Below are 27,943 nucleotides of genomic sequence, written 5' to 3'. Positions count from 1 at the left end.
TCATCCGGATTTATTAAACATGATTTATTCCCTTAGGACTGAGAAGGGACAGGGAGAAATTGATAGACCAATAAATACTGTTGCACAGGGCGCTTGTGGTGGGGAGATGCAGACCGAGGTAGTTTCTGTGGAAACGAAGAGGGGCTGGGGCAGGGAAGGCACCTGAGGCTGTTGGGACTGGAGTGTCCCAGACGAAGTGGGGGTCTCTGGTTCCCTGCAGACCCGCCGTTCTGCCCATCCCAAAGTTCCTAGCCCCTTCTGCTCGGTCAGAGGGCCCACCCTACACAAGCAGCAGCAGTCATTAGAGATCGGGTTTCCCCAAGCGACCCCGTCGCTGGCTTCCCCGCTGCGACAGCCGGCTCCCCAGGGTCGGTGGCGCCCAGCAGCTGTCGCCGGCAGCCGGCCGGGGCCCCACCTGCGTGCACGGCACGGGCACGCCGCCCGGAGCAGGCTAAAAAGGCAGTGATCTAGTGATATGTAGCCTCGGGAGGGCTGAACGGCTGTGACAGGCAGCCACCCTCGCCTCCTCCGAGCCGCGCCTGGGTATTTATGGCGGGGTTGCGGCCCGAATGGAAAGGGAACCGAGCCAAGGAGCTTTGATTGGCTGTACATCACAAGGGGGCGGCGCCTACCAGCTGCTGACTGCCTTGATTGGTTGCTACGTTTAAGCATACAGCAGAGCAAAAAAAAAAAAAAAAAAAAAGAAAAATCGCCTGTGAGTAATTGGAAGTCAGAGAACGACAACCGTGTGGTAGCCATGATTGACGGCTCGTCGGGGAGGGAGGGGGCAGGGTTTAGTTCCTACCCAGGTGGCCGGATGCGGCTGGGCAGGGGTTGCTACTCCTGGGCGCGGCCTGGGGGAGACTCGAAGTCCCTGCGGCCAACGGCTCCAGCTTGGGGAAGCCCGGGGGAGGATACAGCCCGACGCTCGGGGTCAGGGCTTGCAGGTGGGCCAAAGCCCGGGTTCCGTTGAAGGCCACGTCACAGCCTGACTGGGCCAGCAGCCAATTCTCCACCTCCAACTGCAGCCACCGGGAGGTCTCTGCGGGTGGGAGAGCAGGCTGTGAGGCCAGGCTGGAGGCGTTGCGGGGCGCTGGCCGGCGGAACCCTCGAGGCTTGGCGGGGGAGGGCAGTGGGACAAGGCATGGGAACTCATCTGGGGACGGTGTGGGGGCTCCTGTTGGGAAGGGACGGCCTGGAGCTCCTATAGACAGGGGCAAGGGTCTCTTGTGGGGAGAGCGTGGGCTCACGTAGAGGGAGGACTGCGGGGAGAGGGGACACGCCATCCATCCAAGACCCCATGGAGGCGGAGGCCACACCAGGGACCCAGACGGGAAGCTGGGTTCGGGGGTTGGGTCTCCCGGGCGCCGCGTCCTACCTTCGGGCGGGCCTTGCGCACCCCCCGGCCGCCGGGTCAGGAAGCTGTGCGCCAGCAGCGCCTCCTTGGTGTGCTCATCCTGCGCGCGCAGGGCCAGCGCGCTGAGCAGCTCCGAGTTGTTGGACGTGCTGCGGTAGTAGAGCATGTGCGCCAGCTCCAGGGCCTGCGCGCTGCGCCGCTGCCCAAACATCTGCGGCGGGTGGCGACCACCGGCTCAGTGCGCGCCACTGCTTCCCGCAGGCCTCGTGGCGACCCCACCCAGGTCCCTCCTCCCCGGGCATTGGGGCTGGGGCTGTCATTTTCAGGGGCGGAAGGCTGTTTGTGTTTGAACTCCTCCACAAGGGCGCACAGAGGAAGGGACTGGGGACGCTGTGGCGTGAACAGAAGTGGAGGGGCCAGCGGGGTCCTGGCTGCTTCCTCCCCCACCCGAGGACCCCTCCTTCCTGGGACCCCTTTCTCCATCCTTGCTGTCCCCAGGGAGGGGAAGTGGGAGCCCACCCGTGCCTGGGTTCAGGCTGAAAATACATATGGGGATTCCTCCATTCACCTGCTGCCAGCACACCTGCTGCCGTAGCCATAGCCCTCCTGGCTGGGAGCCCCCAGCTAGGACAGAAGCCCCAGGGCAGCACCACCGGCTGTAAAAGGAGGGTGGTGCCAGGGAGGGCCGTCCCAAGCACTTAACATTCGCTGCTGCGGAGACAGCCCCAGCCCATGCTGGCAGCTGCCTAAGCCCACACGGCCCAGGGGGTCTCTGGGGGCCTGTTCTCAACGGCTGGCCCATGTCCAGGCATGGGCAGAAGTCGCCACACCTGCCGTGGGGGGCAGGTGCAGGCACGGCATAGTGTGGAAAGCACATGAGGTTTCCTGTCTGCCCTCCGAGCCTCTGGAGTGGAACTCCGTGGACTGTGTCTTCTGTGGGGCCCCGAGGAGCTGGGCACCTCCCTGGACGGGGCTGCCACCTGCTACCTGGACGTCCCTTCAGCACTGACCGCAGTCCACTCGCTCCTGCCCCCCAGGCTCAGCTCCTGGGGCAGCCTCACCATCCTCTCACAGCACCCCTCCTGGCTCCACCCCTCCTCACAGCCCCTCCTCTCCTGCCTGGTGCATCACCTCCCTGGCCTCAGCTTCCCTCCTCCTGTGTGTCCCAGCACAGCTCAGAGCAGCCCCAGCCCCACCCACGGCTTCCTAGTGCCCTCTGGGAAACCCGGGTTCACCCCGATCCCCCCCGCCCTGGAACAAGCCGAGTCACGCCTGGTCAGTTCTTGGAACACACGCACAGCCTGGTGCTCGAGGCTGCCCACGGTGAGCAGCCCCACGCTCATGCGTGTCCGTGGCCTCTCCCCACTGCAAGGCACAACGGGTGGCCGGCATGTCTCTGGCCAGCGCCCCACGGGCCTGCTGGTGCTGGGCTGGGGCACCCGGGGCAGGTCCCACAGGAGCAGGCAGCCTCTGAGCCGAGGCTGAGGCTGAGCAGGGCTTGGGAGCCCAGTGGGAGGGGAGGCCACGTCTGCAGGGAGAGCAGGTGCAGGAACCGGGCGGGAGCTGGGGCAGCTGCAGCTCAGATGCGTTCCATGGGGCTGGGGCAGCAGGGTCCCCGTGCCAGGCTCTGCGTCCTGTCAGGGACAGGCTGCAGGGGACCCAGCCGGGGAGGCTGGAAGACTTGGACTAGGAAGGTAGGCTGGGGCAGGTAAGAGGCTGGCTGGGCGTGGGGTGCCGGGTCAGGGAGGGTGGCCTTGCCTCCTGCAGCGGGTCCGATCTGAGACAGGAGGGCTGCAGATGGACCTGGGCTCAGCGGGCACACAGTGCCGTGTGGAGAGGGCTGGGGCACGGAGACTCGGGAGCGACTGAGACACAGGAACACGCGTGCATGGGAAGGGGGACCCTGGCGGGGGGCCTCAGTCCAGGGCAGGGAATCACCTGGACCTTTGGGACCACAGAGGGCGTGGGACAGCTGGTCCGCTCCTCCCCTCCACCCTCCATGGCCCCTCCCCACTTCCTTGGCCCAGGGGAGAGAGCCCAGGCCCTTTTCTGGGCATTCTTTCCCTCCCCACCCTGTAGCCCAGAAGCCAGCCCCATCGCACGCCCCCAGCCGTGCTGCCCCGAGGACCACCTCCACCAGGCTCCACCCTCCTGAGCCCAGCCCACCCAGCCTGGCTCTTATCTGCGGGATTTACGACCAGTCTTCCTGAGAGCCTGGCAGGACGGCTGGGAACAGCTTGAAAACCAATGAGCCAGAGGGGACAACAGGGCGTGACTGACGCCTCGGGCTGCTCACCAAGCCTGGGAAGAAGCAGTGCCAGCTCACCCCCACCCCCACCCCCAGCCACGCATCTGTGGATGGTGAACAACCTGCACCCCTGTACCGGGCAGCCGGGCTCTCACATGGAGCGGAAGCAGGGAGCTCGCGGAAAACACAATGGCCTGGGCCCCAGTCCCAGAGCTCCAATTCCGTCCATCTGGGCCGGAGCCCAGGAGGCTGCACTGACAGACCCGCCACCGTCCCCAGTGATAATGGCACCCGGCCAGGATGGGGCCTCGGGACCAGCAGCCGCATCGGTAATGATAACGATCATGGCGCACTGCACGCCAGGCTCTGCACTCAGCCCCGATTAATCCTCTGAGTCTCCCCACCATCACCACCGCGCAGGGCGGCCACGCGGCTGGCTGGGCTCACGTGGCTCGCGGCCCTGCCCCACATCCCAGCGCGCCTCTCAAAGCAGACGCCCGAGGCCTGGCTGTCAGCTCGCACACAGCACCCAGGGCCCCGCACGGGTTCACGCCTGCAATCCTCCGGGCGGGGAAACTGAGGCCAGAGCCAGACTAAGGAGCCAGCCCAAGGTGTGATGAGGGGGAGGGAGGCCAGAGTGGGGCCAAGGAGGACAGGTGTGGGGTGGGGCCACGGGAGGTGGGGCGGGGCCACGAGAGGACAGGGCGGGGCCACTGAGGCTGGGGTGGTCGGGGCCACGGGGTGGGCGGGGCCACAGGAGGACAGGTGCGGAGCGGGGCGGGGCGGGGCACCTACCTTGGAGGCCCGCAGGCCCATGAAGGCAGCGAAGAGCAGCAGCAGCAGGGAGGTGGCCATCTTGAGGTCCGAAAGCACCACCATGCCCACGTTGACGAAGAAGACCACGCCGGAGACGACCAGCGTGAGGTTGAGCAGGGCGCGCTGCAGCGTGGACGTGCGCACCTTCAGCTCGGGCAGCAGCTGCTCCAGGCCCTCCAGCGGCGTGTCCTTGAAGCTCTTCAGCACCAGGTGCCCGCGCTTCGTCCGCGCCGCTAGCACCACCCGCTTAAAGTATCTCCTGGGGGGCGGAGGAATCAGGGCGGCCTCCCCGGCCCACGGCCATGGCCACACGGCCACGCTAACAATGGGCGGTGCTGGGGGTCAGCTGTCCAGCCAGCCCAGCAGTGGGGGGCCGGGGACATAACTGTCGCAGGGCATCAGAGTCCTGGCTGTGCCTCCCGCTCTGAGACTCCACCCTCCTCACTTCCCCGGGAAAGAAAAGGCAACTCCCCAGCCCCAGGCTCCGGGGCTCCCGGGCCCTGACCTGCCGGCCCCTCCTGGGCTCTAACCTGGCTCCCTTTGGCTGTGGCTGGGGAGCGAGGGCGGCCTCACCTCTCGGCGGGGGGCGCCTTGGTGAAGAAGCCGCGCTTGGAGCCCACGCTGGACTTCCGGGGCATCTGCCCCACTCGCTGGCCCAGGGCCCAGAACTGCATGTAGATGTACTGGTCCAGGTTGATGGTCACCTGCACGGGGTGAAGGGGACAGGCAGCTGGACACAGTGTGGGGTGTGCTGGGCAGGATGCCCCCCCCCCGCTCATCCCCATTCAGTGTCCGCATATGGCTGTCCACGGTGTGCACTGCACAAGGCAAGCTATCCCAGAGGGCACCACTCATTCACTGTGGGCCTCTTCATTCCCATATCCTAGACTCTAAGATGCCAGTGTTGTTTGTTTGTTTGTTTTTTTTTTAAACTGGTTTATTTATTTGAAAGGAAGCACTAGAGAGGCAGAGAGAGAGAGGTCTTCCATCCACTGGTTTGCTCTCCAGACTGAAATGGCCACAGCTGTGCTGATCCGAAGCCAGGAGCCAGGAACTTCTTCCAGGTCTCCCATGCGGATGCAGGGGCCCAAGCACTTGGGTCATCCTCCACTGCTTTCCCAGGCCATAGCAGAGAGCTGGATCAGAAGTGGAGCAGCTGGGACTTGAACCAGTGCCCATATGGGATGCCGGCACTGCAGGCAGCAGCGTTTCCCACTACGCCACAGCGCCAGCTCCATGACACTGATTTTAAGATACTCATTTTTTTTTACAAAGGCACTGAAGGAGAAAGAAAATACAGGGGCCAGCCTAGTGACACAGTGGGTTAAGCCACCACTTGCAAATTGGGCATCCCATATTGGAACACTGGTTCAAGTTCTGGCTGCTCCACTTGCAATCCAGCTTCCTGGTAATGCGCCTCGGAAGGCAGCCACATGGAGACCAGGATGGAGTCCCTGGATCCAGGCTCCTGGCTTCAGCCTGGCCCAGCCCTGGCTGTGAACCAGTGGGTGGAAGATCTCTCTCGCTGCTCGCTCGCTCTCTCCCTCTCTCCTCTCTATCACTCTGCCTTTCAAGTAATTGCTTAAAAAAGAAAATGCAGGCCAGCGCTGCGGCTCAACAGGCTAATCCTCTGCCTGCGGCGCCGGCACCCCGGTTCTAGTCCCGGTCGGGGCGCCGGATTCTGTCCCGGTTGCCCCTCTTCCAGTCCAGCTCTCTGCTGTGGCCCAGGAGTGCAGTGGAGGATGGCCCAAGTGCTTGGGCCCTGCACCCCATGGGAGACCAGGATAAGTACCTGGCTCCTGCCATTGGATCAGCGCGGTGCACTGTCCGCAGCGCGCCGGCCGCAGCGGCCACTGGGGGGTGAACCAACGGAAAAGGAAGACCTTTCTCTCTGTCTCTCTCTCTCACTGTCCACTCTGCCTGTCAAAAAAAAAAAAAAAAAGAAAGAAAATACAGTGCCAATTAAGTCATGTCTTACCGCTGTTTGTAAGTCACATCCTAATTTCAGAGATGACAAAATATTATTCCGGAAAAAGTATACAAACGCTAAAACGTGGAGCTTCCTAGGAATTTAGTGTTTGTTGACTTGAAGGATGAGCCTTTGTATGGCTTATTATGATGATTTTCTGGCCGATGGCAAGTAAGTCTCTAATCCTAAGAAGATCGTAGGACATCCTTCCAACAGCAGTGACGTGGCCTGAAGGGGTGCGACCTTTTTCTAATTCACCAAGGGGGGAAGCCACGTGGCTTCTGCCCCGGCTCAGGACTACATCGCCCAGCAGCCCCTGCCCCAAAGCCTCCTGGGACTTCAGGTTCAGCTTGCAAGACAGGCACCTGGACCTCGTCCTGAGGGTGGTGGACGACCAGTGCGTAGGCCAGGGTGTCCTCCGACAGTGGGGAGAAGTTGGCCTGGGCAAGCAGTGGCTCCAGGGCCCGAAGCACCTCCTGCTCATTGGACAGACGCTGGGGGTCCGTTAGCGAAGGCTGGTCCAGGGTCTCCCTGTCGGGGTTGATGGGGTCATACAAGGCCTGAGGAGAGAGAAGGGGAGAAGACAATGGGCAGGGGCCGCTTAGGTCAGCTCCTGTCCATCCCTTCAAGCGGTGGGCTGCCCCCAGCCCTGGGCTCTAGGCCCTGTCCCCTACCTCCCCGCGCTCACCTGGCTCCCCAGTCAGCATCCTCTCTGAGCACCATGGTCAGGGAGGGGACGGAGGACGTGGGGCTGGCCATTTGCCAGCCTTGCTCGGCCAGGCTTCTGCCCGCAGCCTGAGCAGAAGTGGCCGGCGCATCTTCCCCTCGCTTCCTGCTGGCCTGACTTCCCCTCTCTCTGGCCTGCGCACTGTGCTGCAAATATCGTTCATTTTTTTGACATCTCAGAGGCCTTTCAGGCTGCTGAGAGACCCGCCCTCCCGTACCTGGCCACTTCCGAGAGGTGGCAGGGACCCGGGTGGGTGCCAGTCTCTGGTGAGCAAGGGAACCAGTCAGAGCCAGCCCTGCCACCAGTCCCAGGAGGCAGCATTGCCCTGTGGGAACCACCCCAGGGCCAGGGGCTCAGGAACGGACCACCAGAGGGCTACAGGCCCAAGCCCGGCCACGCCTCCCACATCTCAGCCCCACTGCCGATTCCGGCGCCCTGCTTGCCTATGGCTTTGCCTGCCGCTGCAGAGCCATTCTCCACTCGGCCTCAGCCAGAGCTCACGGAGATCCCCGAGACCACGCCCCCCACAGCCTCCTACTGCAGCTGGAGTAACACCCAGAACATGCCACGTCTCCCAGGGCCCTTGCCCCGCGGCCTCTGCCTAGCTGCCTCACCCTCCAGACCTATAGTCCCCCAGCCCACACCCCCAGAAAAGTTGCTGAGTGGATGAGAAGAGTGAGCCCCCCGTGGCCTAGCCCCTTTCACCCGTGCAGACTTGGGCTCAGGATACCGCACAAGTTGTCCCAGCAGCAAGCCAGCCGCAGAGAGCTCAGCCCTCCACAAACCCCGCCTTCCATGGGCCGCGTGGAGATGGAGGAACTTGCTCGGGCCAGGTGAGACTTTGAGTCAGCCTAAGGAAGAGGGGGGCCGGCCTGGCAGGGTTTGGGGTGGGAGAGCCCACGGGCTGAGAAGCGCACAGGGACGCAGTGGCGTGGAAGGGAGCCATGATAGCAGCCGAGGACAGGGCGCAGGTGTACGCTGGGGCCCGTGTCCAGACTCACGCAGTGACCTTGACAGAGCCCAAGGCCAGGGCCGAGCCGCAGTGAGAGGGAGGGGGAACTCTGCATCCATCAGGAGTCTGCAGCGAGCCAGACTCTCCTGTGGGAGCTTCACACCCGGCCAGGGCTGTGAGCCAGGGCCCTGGCCGCCGCGCGGAATGCCTGCCTGCCAGCCCTGGCCGGCTTGCCATAAACCTGCCGCCGACTCCGCCTCTGAGCACATCGGCCCTCCCCCCGCCCCGCTCCCCATCACCTGGGTGGGCCCCACTGCCCACCTGCTCTCTCCCCAGCTGCCAGGAGGGCTCACACGACTCAGAGGACAACGACGACGGGTGGCAACAGCACACGTGCCAGGTGTGCTCTGAGGCACAACTCGCACACATGTGTTTGCACCTGTTACCCTCCTGATAGAGGTGGAAACTGAGGCACACAGGAACGGCCTCAGGAGCGCAGTCTGGAATCGACAAAACTGGGCCACACCTGTCTCCTGCTAAAACCCTTCCAAGGCTCCTCCAGCCCTCGCGAACCAGAACCCACTCCATACTACAGCCCACGGGGACCGGCACCACAGCGCCCCCGGAAGGCCGCATGCGAGCTATGCCAGCTTCAGCTCCTCCAGCCACATGAACGTGGCACAGGCTGCGGCTGGGAGCTTCTCCCCGCCTCTGTCCCTTTCTGCTACTGAACTCCGACTCCTCGGACATAGTCCGGCTTTGTTATCACTCTCAAAAAGGCTTCCTGGGGCAGGGATTTAGCCTGTGGCTAAGGCGCCCATGGCCTACGGCAGAATGCCTGGGTTCAACACCAGGCTCCGGCTTCCTGGCAACGCAAACCCTGGGAGGCAAAAGTGATGGCCTGAGTACTTGGGTTCTCACAACCCACAGGGAAGACCAGATTGAGTTCCTGGCTCCTGGCTCCTGGCTCCTGGCTCCTGGCTTCGGCTTCGGCTTCGCCCAGCCTTTGTGGGAATTTAAGAAGTGAACCTGCAGATGGAAAATCTCTCTGACTTTCAAATAAAGTGAAAGTAAATAATTTTTTTTGACAGGCAGATTTAGACAGTGAGAGAGAGAGAGACAGAGAGAAAGGTCTTCCTTTTGCCGTTGGTTCACCCCCCAAATGGCCACCACAGCCGGCACGCTGCGCCGATCCAAAGTCAGGAGCCAGGTGCTTCTCCTGGACTCCCATGCAGGTGCAGGGCCCAAGGACTTGGGCCATCCTCCACTGCACTCCCGGGTCACAGCAGAGAGCTGGACTGGAGGAGGAGCAACCGGGACAGAATCCGGTGCCCCGACCGGGTCTAGAACCTGGAGTGCCAGCACCGCAGGTGGAGGATTAGCCTAGTGAGCCGCAGCGCCAGCTAATAATTTTTTTTTTAAAGCCTCCCAGGGGCCAGCACTGTGGCATAGCAGATAAAGCTCCTGTCTATGATGCCGGCACCCCATATGGACGCAGGTTCACATCCTGGCTGCTCCACTTCTGATCCAGCTTTCTGGTGCTATCCTTGGAAAGCAGTGGAAGATGGCCCAAGTGCTTGCACCCACATGGGAGACCTGAAAGAAGCTTCTGGCTTCGGATCTGCTCAGCTCCGGCCTTTGCAGCCATTTGGGGAGTGAACCAGCAACCAGAAGGTGGAAGATCTCGATCTCAATCTCGATCTTTCTCTAACTCTGCCTTTCAAATCAATAAGCCTTAAAAAAAAAAAAAAAAAAACTAGACCAAAGCCTTCCTTTACTCCCCAGTGTAAACAGGGCCACCTGGGTGGCTGTACAAGTTGTGTACTGCACAAAGGTGCCAGAACAAGAGCCACCCCTGGGGCCACTATAAACCCCGCCCGCCACTCAGATGGAAGTAGAGGGTACAGGGCAGCACCCCCGAGAACTTCCTGCAGGGATGCGGACTTCCTGCACTGACCGGCCACGGGTGGCCCCTGCGCACCTGCAGCACAACGGCAGCTGAAGACAGCTTTTCTGTTACTATTTTTGTGTGTGTGTTCAGTCAGCCGACACTTAAAAGCCACGCGAAGCCAGTGGCTGCTGCAGTGGACAGCCCAGGCTGGGGGGGGGGCACCTCTTTCTGACACGAACATGGACTGTGCAGGCTGCCACGGTCACCTCTGATAGCCGACCCCACAGAGCCGTGACCCTGGCTTCCACGGTCTCAAACATTCACCAGGGAGAGCATCCCCACCGCCCAAGCCTGGCTTTCTGATGCCACTGCTCAAGGAGCCCTGGGCCGCACCTGCTGGCAGACGGAGAGATCAGTGGGGTCTCCACGGTGGTCACTGCTGCACCCCCGTCTTCCGAGGGCTTCTCTCTCCAGCCCAGACACCTCCGGCAGCAGCCCGCTGCGCTCTCTATGCAGATGTCCGAGGGGCCTCCCCATGGGCAAACGGCTAAGCCCACGGGGCCCCGCCCCGACCCCAGCCAGCTCCTCTCACCATTGCCCCCACCCCAGCAGCGGCCACGCGTCCTCCCAGGTGTGCAGGCCCAGAGGTCCCTCTCTTCCCACACATCCGGCTCATCAGCAAGTCCTGCTGGCCCCACGAGATCCAGAGTCCAACCCCTCTCACCCCCCAGTGTGGCACCGAGACCCGGTACAGCAGCTGAGGTCGGCTTGGCTATCTATTGGCACACAACTCTGGGTGGGGACTCTGCTCTCCGGGCTCCCACACACCGTCAGTGCCCCGTGCAGCCACCAGGGGGCGCCCGTTCCCACCTAGGGCAGCCCGTGGCTCTGCTCAGAGTCCTCCCTGCACAAGGCCCTGCAGGAGCCTCCGGCCTGGGTCCCCTGTCTGCCCTCTCCCCTCGGGCCTCCATGCTGCTGCGCCCGTACCCCATGCACGCAGGCGCCGTGCACGCCGCAGCCTCAGGACCTCTGCACTCACCCTCTGGGCCTCTGCCCAGGGGTCACCTCCTCAGGGAGGCCCTTCCTGACCGCCTCACCTAAGATTATAGGGCACACCCGTCCTTACTTTCTTTTTTCTCCTGAATTTGCGTTGCCAGATTTAGAAGAAAAACGTATACAGGACATTCAGTTAAATCTGAACGTCACACAGCAACACGTATTTTTCCCCAGTGGCATCTTAACTGCTGCACCAAGTGCCCGTGGCAGCTGATTTCAGTTGAAATACGTCCCATGCAATCTTTGAGTCATACTTACACTAAATAAATAGATAACCTGGGCTATCTGAAATTCAACTTTAACTGGGCTTGGTGGGCTGAAGACTGTCCCCTAAAAATGCACACTCTCCCCTCCAAAAAAAAATAAATAAATAAAAGTGTTTTCATTCACCTGCCCTCAGAGACGCCGAGTGTGGCCTCATTTGGAAGCAGGGTCAGGAGGGAGAGGAGGCCACAGGGACAGGGTGGGCCTAAGTCCAAGGCCAGTGTCCTTGTAAGGAGACGCAGACGGGAGGGGAGCATGTGGCTCAGCCGCCAGGCTGGCCGCTTGCGCTGTGCCCTGGCTGCTCCACTTCTGACGCAGCTTCCTGCCAGCGCGCACCCTGGGGTCTAGCAGAGGATGGCTCAAGCACTGGGGACCTGCTGCCCACACGGGAGATCCAGATGGACCTACGGTATTGGCCTGGCCCATTCCTGCTCGCTGCTGCCCGCTCCTGGGGAGCGAACCAGCAGGTGAAAGATCTTTCTCTCTCCCTAATTCTGCCTTTCAAATACATAAACCCGTAAAGATGTCTAAAAATAAAACCAAACCGGGCAGGTGTTGGGCACAGCAGCTAAACCGCAGCTTGGGAGGCTGCGATCCCATCCTGGAGGACCTTGTTCACGCCCAGGCTGCTCCACTTCCCATCCAGCTCCCTGCCGATGCGCCCGGGACACTCAAGGGCTGGGGCCCCTGCGCCCACGTGGGAGACCAGATGGCGCTCCTGGTTCCTGGCTCCAGCAGGCACAGCCCTAGCTGTTTCAGGCGTGTGGAGAGTGAACCCGGGGCCCTGGCTGCTGCAGGCACACAGGGAGTGAACCCGCAGGTGGGACGTCTCCATCTGTCTCTCTGTCCCTCTCTTCCTCGGCCTGTCAGATAAAATGAAAAGCAGGTTTTTTGTTTGTTTGTTTGTTTGTTTGTTTTAGAGAGGAGACAACAAAGCAGAGAGAGAGAAGAAGAAAGCTAGGTGAAGATGGAGAAGGGGTGGAACAAAGCGTCTGGGAGCCAGGGACACAGAGGCCGGGAGAGACGCCGGCCGCTTCCTCCCTTGGAGCCAGCCCAGCCCGCACCTCAGCCCCAGGGAATGAAGGCCGGCGGCTCTAGCCCTTTGCTAGGGCAGCCCTGGACGCCTGGTCCTTGGTCCCTGCGCCTTCCTGCCCGGCTACTTCCTCCTCACTGGGAGGACATCTGTCCTGCTCACGCTGCGCCCGGGGACATGGAACCATTCAGGGGACACAGTAGGCGCTCGATAAATATTTACTGAGTGAATTCAATGAGCGCGCTGCTAAGGCAAGGAAGGATCAGAGCAGGCGGCTGCCGCCCGCAGAGCTGGGGGCAGGAGGCCGCGTCTCCAACACGGCCGCTGGTCTCATGGCCCCCAGCAGTCACCGGGGCCTCACCCCCCCCCCCGCCACTTCCACCTGACCCCCTCAGCCTTGTGCCTTGGAGATGTAAGTATATTCACTTATGTTATTTCTACATTTCTATACATATAAGCATAAGCTAGAATATAACACTTTTTTGAAAAAAAAAATGTTAACAGAAAACAGGACCTGGAGTTGTGATGTAGCAAGTTAAAACATCCCCTGAGATGCTAGCATCCCATACCGGCTCCGGTTCTTGTCCCCGCTGCTCCATGTCCCACCCAGCTCCCTGCTAATGCACCTGGGAAGGAGTGGAAGACAGCCCAGGTGCCTGGGCCCCTGCTACCCCTGTGAGCAGGATGGAGTTCCAGGCTTCAGATCTGCGCAGCCCCAGTTGTGGCGGCCACTTGGGGAGTGAACCAGGGGATAGACAACCTCTCTCTTTCTCCCTCTCCCCTCCACCTCCACCCCCACCCCCACCCCGCTGTAACTGCCTTTCAAATAAATAAACCTTAGGAAAAAAAAATAGAAAAACAGAAAACCCTGTGACCAGAGCCTCGGGGCCACCTGTGAGCGTGATGGGGCCTCAGCGTGCACCTGTGCAAAGCCGGCTGCAGAGTGAGGGTCAGCGCCCGGGCGGGCAGGCACTCCAGGGCTGTCCTGGCTATTCAAAGCAAAGAAGGGGGCTGGAGGAGGGCAGTGGTGACGCGGGGAAGGGTGAACCCAGCAGGCCGGCCGTGTCCAAAGCCTGCACACTCCAGGCGAGGGCCTGGCCCAGCTGAGCTGTGGCAAGAGTCCTGGTTCACCAGGGGCTTGAGCCCCATGAGACACCTCCGCCAACGCCGTGCTCCGTGGCCGGGGCCGCGTGGGCCAGCGGCTATGTTTGACCTCTGCGGGGTTTATGAAGGTCAGAGACCACGCTCACGTGATGGACCGCCCAGGGAAAGCCCTGGACAGCCAGCTCAGGTCGGCTTCCTGCCGGCATCACAGCGGGGGACAGGACAGGGAGGGCGGCTGCTGGCTCTCCCGGGGACTCTGCCGACTTTCACCTGTGTCCTTTCAGTGTCACAAACTGTGAGCTCCGTGAGTCCAAGGAAACCACTGAACCCGACAGTGGTCCTGGGGGAGCCGGGCACAGGCAGAGCCCCGGGAGGAGGGAGGAGAGGCTGGTATTTGCCGTGGAGTTCCGCCCCTCTCTTCCCTTCGCTACTCCCAGTCCTCTCAGGGCTGGGTCCCTAGCGCTCTTCTCTGTCTGCACCTGCCCTGGTGCGAGCGTCCCTGGCCACCCAGATCGTAGCGGGTGGGCCTCTGGGAGGTGGTTGGGTCGCGGGGTGGATCGCTCACAGAAGAGACCAGTGCCCCCAGAGCTGCCTCGGCCCCTTCCACCGTGGGAGGAGGCAACATCTAAGGACCAGCCAGCACCGGGGCCGTCTCAGCCCCGGGAGCCCTGAGCGGTGAAGATCTGTGGCTCTCTGCTCCCCCTTGGGGGTCTCCTTCTGTACCACCCAGATCTTCCCAGAGCTCGCACAACCCAGACCCACAAACTCCATCTGTTCACCTGGAAGGTTCACTGAGTCCAGAATCGAGCTCGGGTGGTCCCCACGGGCCTCCCCACCTCCGCTTCTCAGCGAGGCAGCGCCTCCTTTCCACCACCGCCATGGCCGTTACTCCTGACGGAGCTCCCATCACCTCTCGCTGGACAAGGGCAACAGCCTCTTCACCAGGCCTCCTCGCCTCTGACCTCCTCCAAACAGCAGCTCCCGGCTCCGTGGGAGTCCAACAACCGCTCGCGGAGGCCCCGAGGCAGCTCGGGGAGATCTGCGTCCACTCCCTCTGGCCTACCTCCCCGCTCTCTCCCCTCTTCACTCTTCCTCCACCAGTCCCCGCAGGGCACCCCACCTGTGTTTACTTCTCGTCTCCCCAGGCGGGCCTGGCTGCACCAGCCCTGTCCACTGCTAGGCCCCCAGCGCCAGGCTCCAAGCAGGCGCCCTGAGTGTTGGCTGAGGGATCCGCCTCACCTGCAGCCGGGCCAGGACGTGGTGGTAGTGGAACAGGGTGCAGAAGTCCACGTGGGCCGAGAACTCCTCCAGAGCCACCTTCTCCGCCGGGCTGGAGTGGAATTCCTGTGGCCTCAGAGAGCAGAACTTCTCTTCAGAGCTCCTGCCCCAGCTGGGCAGGGCGCTTTCCCTGGCAGCACCACACAGGCAGAGCTCGGGACCTCCTAAACGGCTCGCGTTTTTGTCTGGGGGGTAAGCGTTTGGCGTGGTGCTTAAGACGGAGTGCCCAGGCTGGCGCCAGGGCGTAGCGGGTTGAGCCGCCACCTGCAGGGCCGGCATCCCATATGGGTGCTGGTTTGAGTCCTGGCTGCTCCACTTCCGATCCAGCTCTCTGCTATGGCCTGGGAAAGCAGTGGAAGATGGCCCAAGTCCTTGGGCCCCTGCACCCACGTGGGAGACTGGAAAGAGGCTCCTGGCTCCTGGATTCGGATTGGTGCAGCTCCAGCTGTTGCAGCCATCTGGAGGAGTGAACCAGTGGATGGAAGACCTCTCTCTGTCTCTGCCTCTCCTTCTCTCTCTGTGTAACTCTGACTTTCAAATAAATAATTTTTTAAAAAACAATTGTTCTTTCATTTCAGTGTGAAGAATGGGGTTTGACCAATGAAACCGAGGCCGGGGCAGGCATCTGGCCATGCGGTTGAGACACTGTTCGGACACCAACATCCCGGATCGGAGTTGGAGTCCTGACTCCACCCTGATTCCAGCTTGCTGCTGACCCACAGCCTGGGAGGCAGCAGGTGACGGCTCAGGTACGCGGGCCCCGGCCACCCTTGCCGGAGCCCTGGGTTGTATTCCCAGCTCCTGGCTTCAGCCCGGCCCAGCCCCAATCACTGTCCGTCTGCCTCCCAAATAAATAGATATGGTTTAAGTTTTTAAAAAGTGCTCGACATTTTCTCTTAAGAAAAAAAGAAACCACGTCAGCCCAACGTAAGGAAGAACCTGGCCGAGAGATCTGGAGGATGAGGCGCTGCCTGGACGCGTGCTTGGTGACACACAACATTTACGTGTGCCAGGCACCGTCAGCGCGCACGGCGTCGTCCTCCAGGGGACACAAGGTTTGTGGGGCTGGCTGTGCCAAAGCGGGTTACACTACCACCTGCAATGCTGGCATCTCACATGGGCGCCGGCTGGAGTCCCGGCTGCTCCGCTTCCAATCCAGGTCCCTGCTAATGCACAGAGGAAAGCAGCAGATGGCACAAGTGCTTGGCCCTCTGCCACCGACGCGGGGGACCCAGGTGAAGCTCCGGACTCCTGGCTTCAGCCTGGCTCAGCTCCAGCCATTGCAGCCATTTAGGCAGTGAATCAGCAGATGGAAGACCTCTCTCTCTAACTCTCCCTTTCAAATGAATCTTAGAGAGAGAGAGAGAGAGAGAGAGAGAGAGAGTTTCGTGGAATTACAACTGCCCTTTAAAAAAAGAGATTTATTTTATTTACTTGAAGGACAGAGTTACAGAGAGAGGTAGAGGCAGAAAGAGAGGTCTTCCCTCTGTTGGTTCACTCCCCAGATGGCCGCAACAGCCGGAGCTGCCCTGATCCGAAGCCAGGAGCTTCTTCCGGATCTCCCATGTTAGTGCAGGGGCCCAAGCACTTGGGCCATCTTCCACTGCTTTCCCAGGCCATAGCAGAGAGCTGGATCAGAAGAGGAGCAGCCGGGACTAGATTTGGTGCCCATATGGGATGTCGGCACTGCAGGCCAGGGCTTTAACCCGCTGCGCCACAGCGCCAGCCCCCTACAACTGCCCTTTTTCAGAGGGAGAGAGGCTTGGGAAAGTCACCGTATCGCAGGGAGGTGAGTGTGACACAGGCCTGTCTGACTCCACAGCGCACAGGAGCGCCAAGCCTCTGCTTCCTGGGCAGTGACAGAGGACCGCACTCTGCTTCTTGGAGGACTGACGGGGGCCGGATGTGACCACGCATGGCCACAGGTGCACGTGATGTCTGCATTAAGTGTAGCGCAGGATTCAGCATGTGGGGTGGGTGCTCAGTGAACAACTGCCACCTGAGGGGCCAGCACTAGGCTCAGCAGGTTAACGCCCTGGCCTGACGCGCTGGCATCCCATACGGGTGCCGGTTCCAATCCCGGCTGTTCCTCTTCTGATCCAGCTCTCTGCTATGGCCTGGGAAAGCAGTGGAAGATGGCCCAAGTCCTTGGGCCCCTACACCTGCGTGGGAGACCTGGAAGAAGCTCCTGGCTTCAGATCGGCGCAGCTCCGGCCGTTGCGGCCAACTGGAAAGTGAACCATTGGATGGAAGATATCTCTCTCGCTCTCTCTCTCTCTCTCTCTCTGCCTCTCCTCTCTCTGTGTAACTCTGACTTTCAAATAAATAAATACATCTTTAAAAAAAAAAAAAAACAAACTGCGGACTGAATGAATGCAAACCCTCATGACAGAAGGCATGGCGGGGGTCAGAGTCTGGCTCCGGACTGGGGCCGGTGAAGAAGGCAACCAAGGGGGCCAGCATTAAGAAGGCACTCGTGTAGGCTGGAACATTGCCTCACCCTGCTCCCGATCCAGCTCTGGAGTCAGACCCCTGGACTGTTACTTTACCTCTGAATGTATTCATCACCTCTATAAAACAGAGATGGGGGTGCAATGTCTCTTACTGGGTTGTTAGGATGATGGGACAACACATGACGAAGGCTTGGTGCGATGCCAGAGTAAGAACCCAAATGGTGTGACGATAATTATGAGCCTAGCTTTGTGACACTGTATGTATAACTACTACTGGGTAGCAAAACTAGTGATGATGAGGATTACTTGTTTTAGGGGGGTGGGGGAGGGAACACAACACCATACTCCAGAAAGCTCTGTCAAGGTTCCAGAACAAGCTGAAGTCAGGAATCGAAGCCGTATCTGCAACTCAGAGGTCGGGCCCTGGCATTGCAACACACCTCGCACACACCCACTTGGGACTGGAGGAGACCGCCCAGGGAACTACAACTCCCAGGAGGCGCCAGGGCAGCCCTCTACAGTATGTGGGCGCCCTGCCGCCGCAAAGCTTGCCGGGAGCCGTAGTCCCCAGGCCCTAGGTCCCGGGACGGTCGGTACCTGGATCAGGAGGCGGAGCAGCTGCTCCTTGGAGAATGGAATGAAGCGCTCGCGGTACTGCTGGGCCCAGTCGCGGGGCTCCGTGGGGTTCCACATCTTGCGGTACTCCCCCATCTTGGCTGCCAGGGACGAGAGGGCCCGCGGGGGCCCGAGGAGCGCGGGCAACAGGGGCCATACTCGGAACCTGGACCCGCAGACCCCCCGGGTCACATGCCACATAGCCAGGCCCTTTCCCGGGAGCCTAAACGGAGGGAAACGACAGAGGCCAAAGGTCATGTGGATGGAACGCCCTCTCCACCTCCACGCCCCGCCCTGCAGGGGCCGCCGCTGCCCCGGCCAGGGCGGAGTGCACCCGCTGCCCCGTCGCCCCGCTTGCCTTTCCTCTCCCACACGCACACCTGGCCTGAGGCCTAGACAGGGGTCAGGGATCCTGGGTTTTGGGGCGCTCTGCAGGCCTAGACACCCAGAAGTAGTACAACTGACTTCCTCAGGGTCTAGCCGGCGAGGTGGACTTTAGGAACATAGGAGATGCTCCAAAAGGCTACTTAGGGGGTGCAGGGCCGCCCTCCCCCGGCCAGGCAATCCCTCGCCTCTCCCTCACCTTAGGCAACGCTCGACTGTCATTGAGCCTCCTGCGCATGTGCAGAAGGGCGTCCTTGGCCCCCAAGGTTTGGCTTCAGCCTTAGTAAAGCGCATGCGCAAATCCGGGTTCTTACTGCGCGATCCATTTTTTTCTCCCCGCCCACTCTCAGTTGCGCATGCGCGACCTGTTAGCCTCTCCACCCCGTCCTCATTTGGACGCGGCGCATGCGCTCAAGGGGTGTCTCCTTGTCCGCCGGCTTCAAAGGGAAGGGGCGGGACAGGCGCGAGACTCCCGGTAGGCCTGGGGCGGGGCAGGGCTCCCGCGCGCCTCCCGCCAACGGCGAGCGTCCCAACGTCCACTAAGGCCCCGCCCCCTCTCGTGTTCGCCCCTGAGTAGGCGGGAGAAGAGAGGGGCGGGGCTTTGGTACAGCCAATCAGCTGTGGAGAAGCGAAAAGGCGGGAAAAAGCGGAACCAAAAGACTGAGGGGCACCAGGCACCAGGAGGGGGGCGCAGGCGGAAGGAAGGGCCGGCCTCCAGCCAGGTGACGCAGAGCGGTGCTCCAGAGCCGGGGGAGGGCCCCCCAGGCCTCGGCACGCACACGTCCCTAGAGGGGAGACCCCGGTTCTTAGAAGGTAGACTAGCGCGGGGGACACGGCCACCTCGTTCTGGGGGCAAGTCTCAGGTCCAGACTCCCCGCTGGAGGCAGTGCGCTTTGGGGAAAATGGCGCCGAATTCCAAGGGGGGGCCCTTAATTCTGGGCAACACCCAGATGGCAAGGACAGCCTAGAATATTCCCTGAGATGCCCAGCGCCTCCGACAGCGATGCTGCCCCCTCTCGGGCTGAAAGGGGCCCTGACAGCCACTGCCAACCCCTACTCCCCATGGACACCCCCCGTGTCGTCTCGTGAGAACACAGCCCGTGACCTGGGCCCTCCCAGGAGGACCCCCAATGTCCCCTTGATCAGGGGCCCCTGCACCCGCACCCACCCCTGGGAGTCCCACCCCACAGCCCCCGCCCCACTCCTGACTTGTGGAATCCTGAGCAGCCCCGTTCCCAGGGCGGCCAGAAATCCCTCCTGCCTTATTCCTGACGCCATCAGCCCCTGCCTCTGGGACTTCCAGCAGCTCCTCAGCCACACCCCCTGAGCCCCAGGAGCCCTGGCAGCCCTCACCCCATGCCCCCTCAACCCCACTCCTGGCCCCCTACTTCCCCCACCCTGTGCTACTGTTCAGGGGGCCCCAGCAGCCCATGACTCTGACAGCCCCCCCATCTTGTCTTGCAGCAGCCGCGCCCCAGGGTGGGCCTGGAGCACCCCGACAGCAGCACCCCGGCGGCCACACCCAGCACCCCCGCCCCTTCCTGCCGTAGCCCCAGCAGTAGAGCGGCCGCCATGCACTTCCCCGAAAGCCTCCAGGACCTGGCAGACAGTGAGGCCGTGCGGTTTCTGAGGAGGCCAAAGACCATTGTGCGGATCCTGGCAGGGGTGAGGCCCTCCTGGGGCCCCCCGGCACCCCTGGGTGGCAGAACAGGAGTCCTGGGCTCTCAGACCCAAGCAGAGAAGCAGGGGTCCGCTGGGAAAACAAAACAAGAGGGAGCCCATGGCTGAAGCTGCCTCTCTCTCTCTCTCGATTTATTTATGTATTTGAAAGGCAGCGTGATAGAAGGAGAGAGAAAGAGATCTTGCATTGCTGTTCACTCCCCAAATTGCAACAGCTAGGGCTGGTCCAGGCAGAAGCCAAGGGCCCAGAATTCCATCCAAGTCTCTCACATGGGTGGCCCACCTGGGCCATCATCTACCGCTTTCCCAGGCACATTAGCCGGGAGCTGGATGGGAAGTGGAGCAGCCGGGACTCGAACCAGCGCCCATAAGGGATGCCGGCGCTGCAGGCAGCAGCTTAATGCGCTGTGCCCAGTGCTGGTCCCCGAAGCTGCCTCTCCCAGAGAGCAACGGGCCCTGAGAGTAGGAACAAGCTCTTCAAAGGAGGCCCTGCCCGGCCCCCTTAGAGATAAGGAAACAAAGGGTCAGAAAAGTGAAGTAACTTTGTACAGACAGCGCTGTCCAGCGTGCTTTCCGTCAGAGCAGATTAAAAAAACCTCAGTTCTGTTCCGCAGTCCCCATGGCCGTGGTGCCGGTGCCCCACAGCCGCACGTGACTGGTGGCTCCCCATTGGATGGTGCCAGGATGGAACACTGGTGTCAGGCCAGAAAGTTCTATTGGCTGGGGTGTGGCCGAGGCCACGCAGCCGGAGGCAGGGCCAGGGCTCAACATTGGGTCCGTGCGATGCCTGAGCCCCTTCCGTTTGCAGCTCTCCGGCAGGGGCTCTAGGAAGTGAGGTACGGGCAGGTGGGAAGAGAATGGCGTAGCCCAAAGTGCGTGTGGCACCAGGCACCAGGCCAGGGGCTTTACGTCACTGCCACCTCCTCGAAGAACCAGGACACCTTGGTCCGATCGGCGCTGCTCTGCACGGCTTTGTGCCTGAGCGGTCAGAGCTGTCGCTCCCCCTCTTCGTGGAGGAACGACACTAAACCCTGCCTAGGCTTCATATCCGAGTCACGGCACCATTATGTCGCTCCCCCTCTTCGTGGAGGAGCAACACAGGACCCTGCGCTGTTCTTTCGTCTGCTCGGCCCTCCCCGGGTTTGCTGCTGGTTCTTCCCGGGTTGGCTACTATCCCTTCCACCTCCGTGGAAGGGCAGTTCCCCCTGGCCGCATTCCCCACTTCCGCAGGGGAGCGGCACACCGCCGGCCGGCTTTCTCGGGGGGCTGCACAGGTGTTCCCTCAGATGTTCCCCTTAGATGTTCCTGGTGCATGCCGTCTCTCTCCTCCTATATAGTCCTCCTCCGCCAATCCCAACTCGGCTGCCCACACGCCGAGTACGCTGCTCTCCAATCGGGAGCAAGTCCTACAGTTTATTAGTTGAACTGGAGGCAGCTGTGCGGAAGCTGTTTACTTCTCTCCCAGCGCCATATTGTGGGAGAGCAGATGCATAGAATAAGTCCTAATTCGAGTAACTTAGTCTAGTCCGGATTGCTCCCCACAAGAGCCAAGGCTCTGGGCTCTAACCTGCCCTGCTTGGCTTGCCTAGCTTTGGCAGAATTGGAAACAGACCCAGGGAGGTCAAACCCAGGTCTCTCCAAGGTTCCTCCCCCGACCCCTGCATCTCCTCCCAACCCCTTCTGGAGCCCTGTGGCCAGGGAAGGAGCCCACAGGCCTCGCTTGGAGCCCTGCGTGCTTGCCAGGGTGGGTGGCCCCACTCTGCCTGAGCCAGCCTGGCTGCAGTGGCGGCGGTGGCACCTCCTCTCTCCCTGTCTCTCTCACAGGGGCCCCGCTTTGTCCCCTAGCTCCCCTGCTTCCGGGGCGTCCGCATGACCTTGAGCAAGCTGGCTTCCCTGAGCCTCTGCACCCTCATCTGTGACAAGCGGATCCCGAAGGCCCACCCACAGGAAGCAGATGAAAGGGGTGCACGCCCCCTAAACTGACTGGCAAGGGCCTGCCAAGTAGTCCTTTCCCTAAGCAGTGATTACCAGCGGGGAAAAGTCATGACTAGCAAGGCAGGAGAGAGACGCTGCCCGGGCCTCTGGCGATGGGGGCTGCGTCACGTGGTCCTTCTCCCCCAGGGGCACAGGAGACCTGTGAGTGCCCTGCCCAGGTCCCTCGCTCGCACCCTGCCTAACCCACGGGGAAACTGAGGCTAGCCCAAGGACGTCCCCCAGCTGCTGAGCAAACCAAACTGGGTCTGCCCGCCGTCTCCGAGGCCTCCGACGGCGGGGCGGGTGGCCGGGGAGAAGGAGGCCCAGCTGGCGCGGACTGGTGTGGGGCAGGGGGAGGAAGGGGCCGCCCGGACGCGCCAGACGTTCTGGTCACGGACTTTGCCCGCCGCCCTCCCCCTCCCCCCTGGCCTGGCTCCTCAGTAGGGAGTCTCTGGGCAGCTGGTGCTCTGTCCTCACTGCCGCCTGCCAGCTGGTGCCTTCACTGATACGTCTTTGCTCCCTCCCTGAGGACAGGCCGGGGAGGGCGTGGACGGAGGTTGGGCTCGGGCTGCAGAGGGAGACAGGCTGCAGAGGGAGACGGTCCGGCCAGCCCAGCCAAGCCCCCTCCTCGGGGGCAGGGCCCGAGCTGGCGCTGCAGCTCCGGGTTCTTGGGGTCGGTGGACTCTGAGCCCACGGGACTGGGAGGCCTGGGCTGTAGTGCTCCCGCCTCTGCCCGCTGACCTTAAGGGGATGGTTCCTCTCTGGGCACCTGCTAGGACCCAGTGCCCACCCCTCCCCGCCCCCCCCTTCATAGCATCGACTGGGAAACTGAGGCTCCCAGGGCCACACTGCTGGTAGGTTCCATCAAATCTGACTGTTTCAAGTCTGCCCTAATAGCTCGATTTATCACCTGAGAGAGAGAGAGAAATTAACAGTGTATCCTGCGTGGGGCCGGGGCGAGGTGCCAGGGAGGTGGCGCAGGTGAGCCGGAGTTGGGCTCGGACATGATGGATGCGCTGTCCGCCCTCCACCTGGCTCCACCTTGGGAGCCTCTAAGAGCCACCCCCTGAGGGCTGCTGCGGGGGTCTCAGGAGCCGGTGGTGGCCGTGAGGGCTGTGGAGCGGGGCAGGACAAGGGGGTCGTGTTTGCTGGTGTGCTTGTTTGTCCGTGTTGGTGTTCAGAGAAGGCAGTGGAGCAGAGGCGAGAGGACGGAGGTGGGTCGGTCCTCTGAAGGTCACAGCCAGAGCCAGGCAGCCGAACCCATTCACTCTTCCAACACACACTTGCTGAGGCCCGGTGAGGCCCGGGTGCCGGGGGCGGAGAGAAGGCGCCCTCCGAGAGCTGGTCCCAGAGGAGCTGGGCTTCTAACGCAGAAGGTTCGGTTGTTTTTGTGCCCTGAGCTCACTCCCCTGCCAGCCCCAGCACCAGCACCACCGCATCCAATCAATCACCAGGTCCAATTTCGCGTCCTAAATATTACCTGACTCCCCAGGGCTCTGGTCTTGGTGCCTCTGGCCTGGGGCCTCCTCAGCAGCCTCCGCTCGGGTCTGCGGGCCCCCTGCCTCCACCCAGCCCCTCTGCTCTGACCCACCCTCTGCTCAGCACACTGCTGTTCATAAAGTCACACCCAAGGAAGAAATGGAAGCTCGGGATCTCCGCCACCCCCCCCCCCCGCTCTCCGCGCTCGGCTGGCCCAGCTCCCTCCTGTCCCTGGAGGAGCCCTGCGCTGCGCCTGGGACGCCCTTCCTCCTCCTCCTGCCTGGTGAACGCCTCATCCTCTCTGATCTCCATCCGATCCCAGTGTTTCACCCCCCAAACCCAGCCCCACGACATCAGTTCTCACTCAAACCTCAAACCCCAGCCTCCCCCCTGCTTGCAGATTCACCCCTTCCGCCAGAGGGCTCCACCTGCCCACCGTGGCCACCTGTTGCCCTCCAGACAATGTGCGCACTCCTTAGCCTTTCTCCCCCTTCACACTCACAAGCATCGCCTCATCCAGGAGCCCCCCGGGCCCGCCCCCCCTCCCCCATGTACACACTGGCTCCTTCTGTCTGGCACAGACCATACCACCTGGGACCAAAGTTCCACCGAGTTGGTCTGCCAGGAAGCCATGGGGCCAGCAAAGAGCAGACCCAGGAGTCAGGCTGCTCCGGTTCAAGTCCCGGCTGTGCCCCCGGCAAGCTGAGGCGTTTGGCCAGCTGCCGGTCCTCTCTGTGCCCCAGTCTCACAGTCTAGGAAACGGGGTCGTGCGTACTGCCGTGTCCTGGGCTGGCCGGCAGGGGGGCCTGGGCCTGTGTCTGCAGTGCCTACGCCACTGAGGAAGGCAAGGCTGAGCAGGTGCAGACCCGGGCACACACAGGGGGGCAAGATTACCGAACCAGTGCTGTGCTGGGGCCCCCCTCCCCCAAGCCCCGATGCAAAACAAACAATTATTCATTCTAAGCAGCCTGCACTGGGTGTGGCATTTCTCTGTGCTTTTTTGCATATTTGGGCTATTTCACAAACTTACTTGGAAAAAATGAACAGGAGCTGGCGGGGCTGGGAGGAGAGACAGAAGTCACAGGCAGAGAAGGGTTGGGTGCGAAGAGCCTAGGGATGCTCGTGGGCCGTCCCTGGCTCCTGGCTCAGCCTTTTATCTCAGTACCTGGGTCTGGCGGCAGAAATGGGGCGTGGAGTGAGGTGTGGGCGTGGGGCAGGAGCTGCAATTAGAAGCGGGAGGAGAGGGGACACCAAGTAGAGCCCACCCTGGAGGACCTGGTGGGGGCGGGGCCATGGCCCACAGAATGCCATGGAGGGGACGGGCTGAGGGGCCACGATTCCGGAGGACGAGGCCTTGGCCTGGCTACAGAAGAGGGGACGAGGAGCGGGCTGATGAGGAGGGCCGGCCCCACAGGGGACCAGGCGTGTGGGAGCACCCTCCACCCCGGGGACCTCTGAGCTCCCCGCCTGGGCCCTGCAAACCCACAGGTCTTCTCCCTGGTGGTCTTTTCCTCACTGCTGACCGACGGCTACCAGAACAACATGGAATCCTCCCAGCTCCGCTGTGTCCTCAACAGCAACAGCGTGGCCTGCAGCTTCGCCGTGGGAGCCGGCTTCCTGGCCTTCCTCACGTGCGTGGCCTTCCTCGCCCTGGACGCCAACGAGGCTCGCATCACCAGCACCCACTTGAAGACAGCCTTCCAGCTCCTGGACTTGATCTTGGCTGGTGAGCTCCCAAACACCACCCCCCCCCCCAGCCTGCTCCCAGCCCTCCCCAAGCACCTGCTTCAGGCCCACGTCAAGGTCACGGCCCCTGTGACCCCCCCCTCCCCGGCTGATTCTAGAAACCTTCCCAGTGTTTCCCTCGCGCTCACCCCACGTCTGGAAAAGCCACCAGGTGGCAGGAAGCGGGGTTCAGAGCCCTGGCCAGAGAGCTGGGTTGGAAATCTCGCCCTGGGGGCTTGCCCGAGTCGCACCTGCTCTGAGCCTCTGAGGAGGCAGGGGCGTGGCAGGGGGCCTGCAGCTCACAGGGTGCTTCCGGGAATGACGAGCTAAGGAGCCTGCAGTCCCTTTGCTCCCTCCTCGTCCCCCTGAGCCCGTCCCAGCAGCTCAGGGCCCAGGGAGTCCTGCCAGCCACGGCAGCCACTGCGTCCGGCACCAGCTGAGGCCCCTGGGTGAGGGGAGGTGCTCTGAGCCTGCGCGCGCCAACGCAGGGGCCCACCTGACCAGGTGGAACTGAACTTCTCAACTCTGTTCAATGAACTGAAATGGCCTGTTCCAGGCCTCAGCTTTCAGGATTGGGGAGGAGCTGAGAGACCCCCAGCCCTGCCGGCCTCCCGCTGAGCAGGCTCTCCCCGGCCCCTCTTCTCTCCTGACACCACAGTCCTTTGGGCAGGCGTCTGGTTCGTGTGCTTCTGCTTCCTGGCCAACCAGTGGCAGCACTCGCCACCCAAACAGTTCCTTGTGGGCAGCGGCAGTGCCAAGGCCGCCATCACCTTCACCTTCTTCTCCATCCTCATCTGGGTGAGGATGGGTCCCTCCCTGGGTGAGACAGCTAGAACATTCCTGCTCAGCTCACCTGGGAGTCAGGAGTGGGGGGCCCCCAGGACACCCCTTCCTCCCAGCAGCCCCAGCTAGCTCAGCCACCCCAGTCTGCCTCTCCCTTGTCAGCCCCAGGCCCTCTCCCCTCCTGCCCAGCCCAAGCCAACCTTGCAGCGCACCCTCTTCCGCCCACAGATAGGCCAGGCCTACCTGGCCGTCCAGGACCTCCGAAGCGATGCTCCCGTCCCCTACAAGCGCTCCCTGGATGAGGGCGGTGTGGTGCTGACCACCCTGTCCCCACCCTCGGCCGCCAGCCCCGTCAACACGCCCCCCACCGGCCCCAACAGCCTGAACTACTCCAGCTCTGCCCTGTCCCCCTACGTGGCCGCCCCGAAGGCCCCCCGCCTTGCAATGATGCCTGACGACTAGACATGCTTATCCATCCACAAGAGTAAAGCCACGGTCCTCCCTCCAGGAGGGTTTCCGGAACCTCTGTCCTTCTCCCGTCTGTTCCTCTCTGGCCCCGGGTGCAGCCGGAGAGGGGGTGGCCATCCCACAGGGTCACCTGGGGGTCTCTGCAGTCTCCGTCCACCTCTGGGGCTCCACCCCGATAGCAGCAGATTGGAGGTGACAGGCAGGACTTAGTCTGTCCAGCTGTCACCCAGCGAAGTCCCCACCCCAGCCACGGCGGGGGGGTGGGGGTGGCACAAGATGCCCCACACAAGCTCAAGTTCAGAGATGGGAGTGGCTCCCACCTGCAGAGCATAGGCAGGACCCAGCCTTGAGCCCTGCAGGGAACATGCAGTGAGGGCCTGGGACTCAGCTGCCACTCGGCTCCCCCCCAGCCTTTCAAAGCCCATCCTGGGGAAGAGGGAGGCGTCTTTATCAACAGCTGGCCTGCTGCAGCGCCAGCGAGGGCCCTGTGACGGGTGTGACCGGGACAGGGCGGGGGCTCTAGAGCAGTGCTGGCCCACTAAAACCGGAAACAAGTGACACCAATCTTAATACAGTTTATTTAACCCAATATATCCAAGAGTCGCATTCCCACATGTAATTGACATCAAAACTCAGGCATTTCGTACTTCATACCGTGGTGAAAACCCACTGCACGCTCACGCGGACGGCGTTCCCCGACTCAGACTGCGCCGCACGCGCTCAGCGGCCCTGACAGAACTAAGAGAACTAGGCGCTATTCCACTGGACAGCATAGCTCTAACCCTCCTCGTTTTTCTAGAACGACTGGAAATCCATTTTATCATGAGGATTTTTTTATGACAAATACACCCCCCCAAAAAAACAAACAAAAAAAAGCCTCGCCACGGGGCACACGTGGCCGGCAAATGTTAGTTAACACCCCGGACAAAGGCACTGAGCTGTTGGGTTCCATTAGTCTCGGGCTGCTCACGCGGCCGGCCCCATGCTCCATCCTGGCGGGACAGAAATAAGTGTGACGCGGTCCCTGTGGGCCTCTGGACTGAAAGGGCAGCAGCCGCGGGACAGGAAGCAGCTGACACGAGCCAGCCTCTCTGTTGCAGGCTGGGCCGTCCTGGGTGCGTCAGTTTCCCGGGGCCCACAAGCCCTTGCCTGCCAAACTCAAGAAGGGCATCAGATCCAGGAGGTTTTCAGTTTGTGTCCACAGAGGTGCACGGGGCTCAGCAGACAGGGAGTCCGACCCCAGGGTCAACCCCAGCAGCCCAAAAAAGCCAGTTGGGAAAGCAGGGGCTGTGGTCAGGCCCACAGGCTCCGGAAGCCCTGGGTGCCGTGAAGGCACAGCCCCCAGCACACCTCCCGGGCACAGGAGCAGGCAGGGCAAGGGTGGCATCAGGACGGTCTCAGAGGGCGCGGAGGGAGTGCTTCAAGGCAAGGGTCAAAGGTCCAGAAGCCGACAAGAGCCAGGCAGGTGTGGTCCACGGGAGGGACTAGGCCAGGTGAGAGCTTCTGGGCCAGACAGCAGGCAGAAACCCCCACCTGGGAGCCCAGGAAGGAAAGGCAACGGCCCTGGAGCCGAGTCCTGGGGGCCGCGCCGGGAAGCTGGCAGCCCAGCCACTCAGTCCCAGCCACCTGCAGCCATCCAGAACCCAGCGCCCGGCACTGCCACACCAAGAGAAGCCAGAAACCCAGA

At 61.9% G+C, this 27,943-nt stretch overlaps 2 protein-coding genes across 10 annotated transcripts; one reads left to right on the top strand and one right to left on the bottom strand.

Annotated features, from left to right (window-relative positions):
• Positions 1–9: 9 nt before the first annotated feature.
• On the bottom strand, positions 10–18,495 carry TMEM143 (transmembrane protein 143). 6 transcript variants are annotated; one of them, XM_089319012.1, is made up of 9 exons: positions 18,347–18,494; positions 17,746–17,986; positions 14,657–14,761; positions 6,756–6,950; positions 4,995–5,125; positions 4,401–4,680; positions 1,926–2,013; positions 1,379–1,506; positions 10–1,042 (listed from the first exon to the last, which is right to left on the bottom strand). In XM_089319012.1, the coding sequence occupies exons 1-8, from the start codon at positions 18,439–18,441 to the stop codon at positions 1,415–1,417; spliced, it is 1,227 nt and encodes a 408-aa protein (XP_089175138.1). In that variant the 5' UTR covers positions 18,442–18,494; the 3' UTR covers positions 10–1,042; positions 1,379–1,414. The 6 variants fall into 6 exon arrangements, 4 of the variants coding, with proteins under 4 accessions (XP_089175138.1, XP_002723784.4, XP_008250637.4 ...); XR_016224627.1 differs by lacking the exon at positions 1,926–2,013; XM_002723738.6 differs by lacking the exon at positions 1,926–2,013 and having other exon boundaries at positions 1,379–1,568.
• Positions 18,496–18,596: 101 nt separating this feature from the next.
• Positions 18,597–26,310, top strand: SYNGR4 (synaptogyrin 4). 4 transcript variants are annotated; one of them, XM_051840059.3, is made up of 5 exons: positions 18,597–18,960; positions 19,612–19,812; positions 24,817–25,006; positions 25,664–25,803; positions 26,017–26,310. In XM_051840059.3, exons 2-5 carry the CDS (start codon positions 19,720–19,722, stop codon positions 26,248–26,250), a joined length of 657 nt encoding a protein of 218 aa, XP_051696019.1. In that variant the 5' UTR covers positions 18,597–18,960; positions 19,612–19,719; the 3' UTR covers positions 26,251–26,310. The 4 variants fall into 4 exon arrangements, with proteins under 4 accessions (XP_051696019.1, XP_051696018.1, XP_051696017.1 ...); XM_051840058.3 differs by having other exon boundaries at positions 18,607–18,869; positions 24,769–25,006; XM_051840057.3 differs by having other exon boundaries at positions 18,607–18,960; positions 24,769–25,006.
• Positions 26,311–27,943: the final 1,633 nt, after the last annotated feature.

The sequence above is a fragment of the Oryctolagus cuniculus genome, chromosome 18, assembly GCF_051225735.1.
Source record: "Oryctolagus cuniculus isolate XC-2025 breed Fujian yellow rabbit chromosome 18, ASM5122573v1, whole genome shotgun sequence".
Lineage (NCBI taxonomy): Eukaryota > Metazoa > Chordata > Mammalia > Lagomorpha > Leporidae > Oryctolagus > Oryctolagus cuniculus.
The sequence above is the reverse complement of the archived record's forward strand: the minus strand, read 5'-3'. Positions and strand labels throughout refer to the sequence as shown.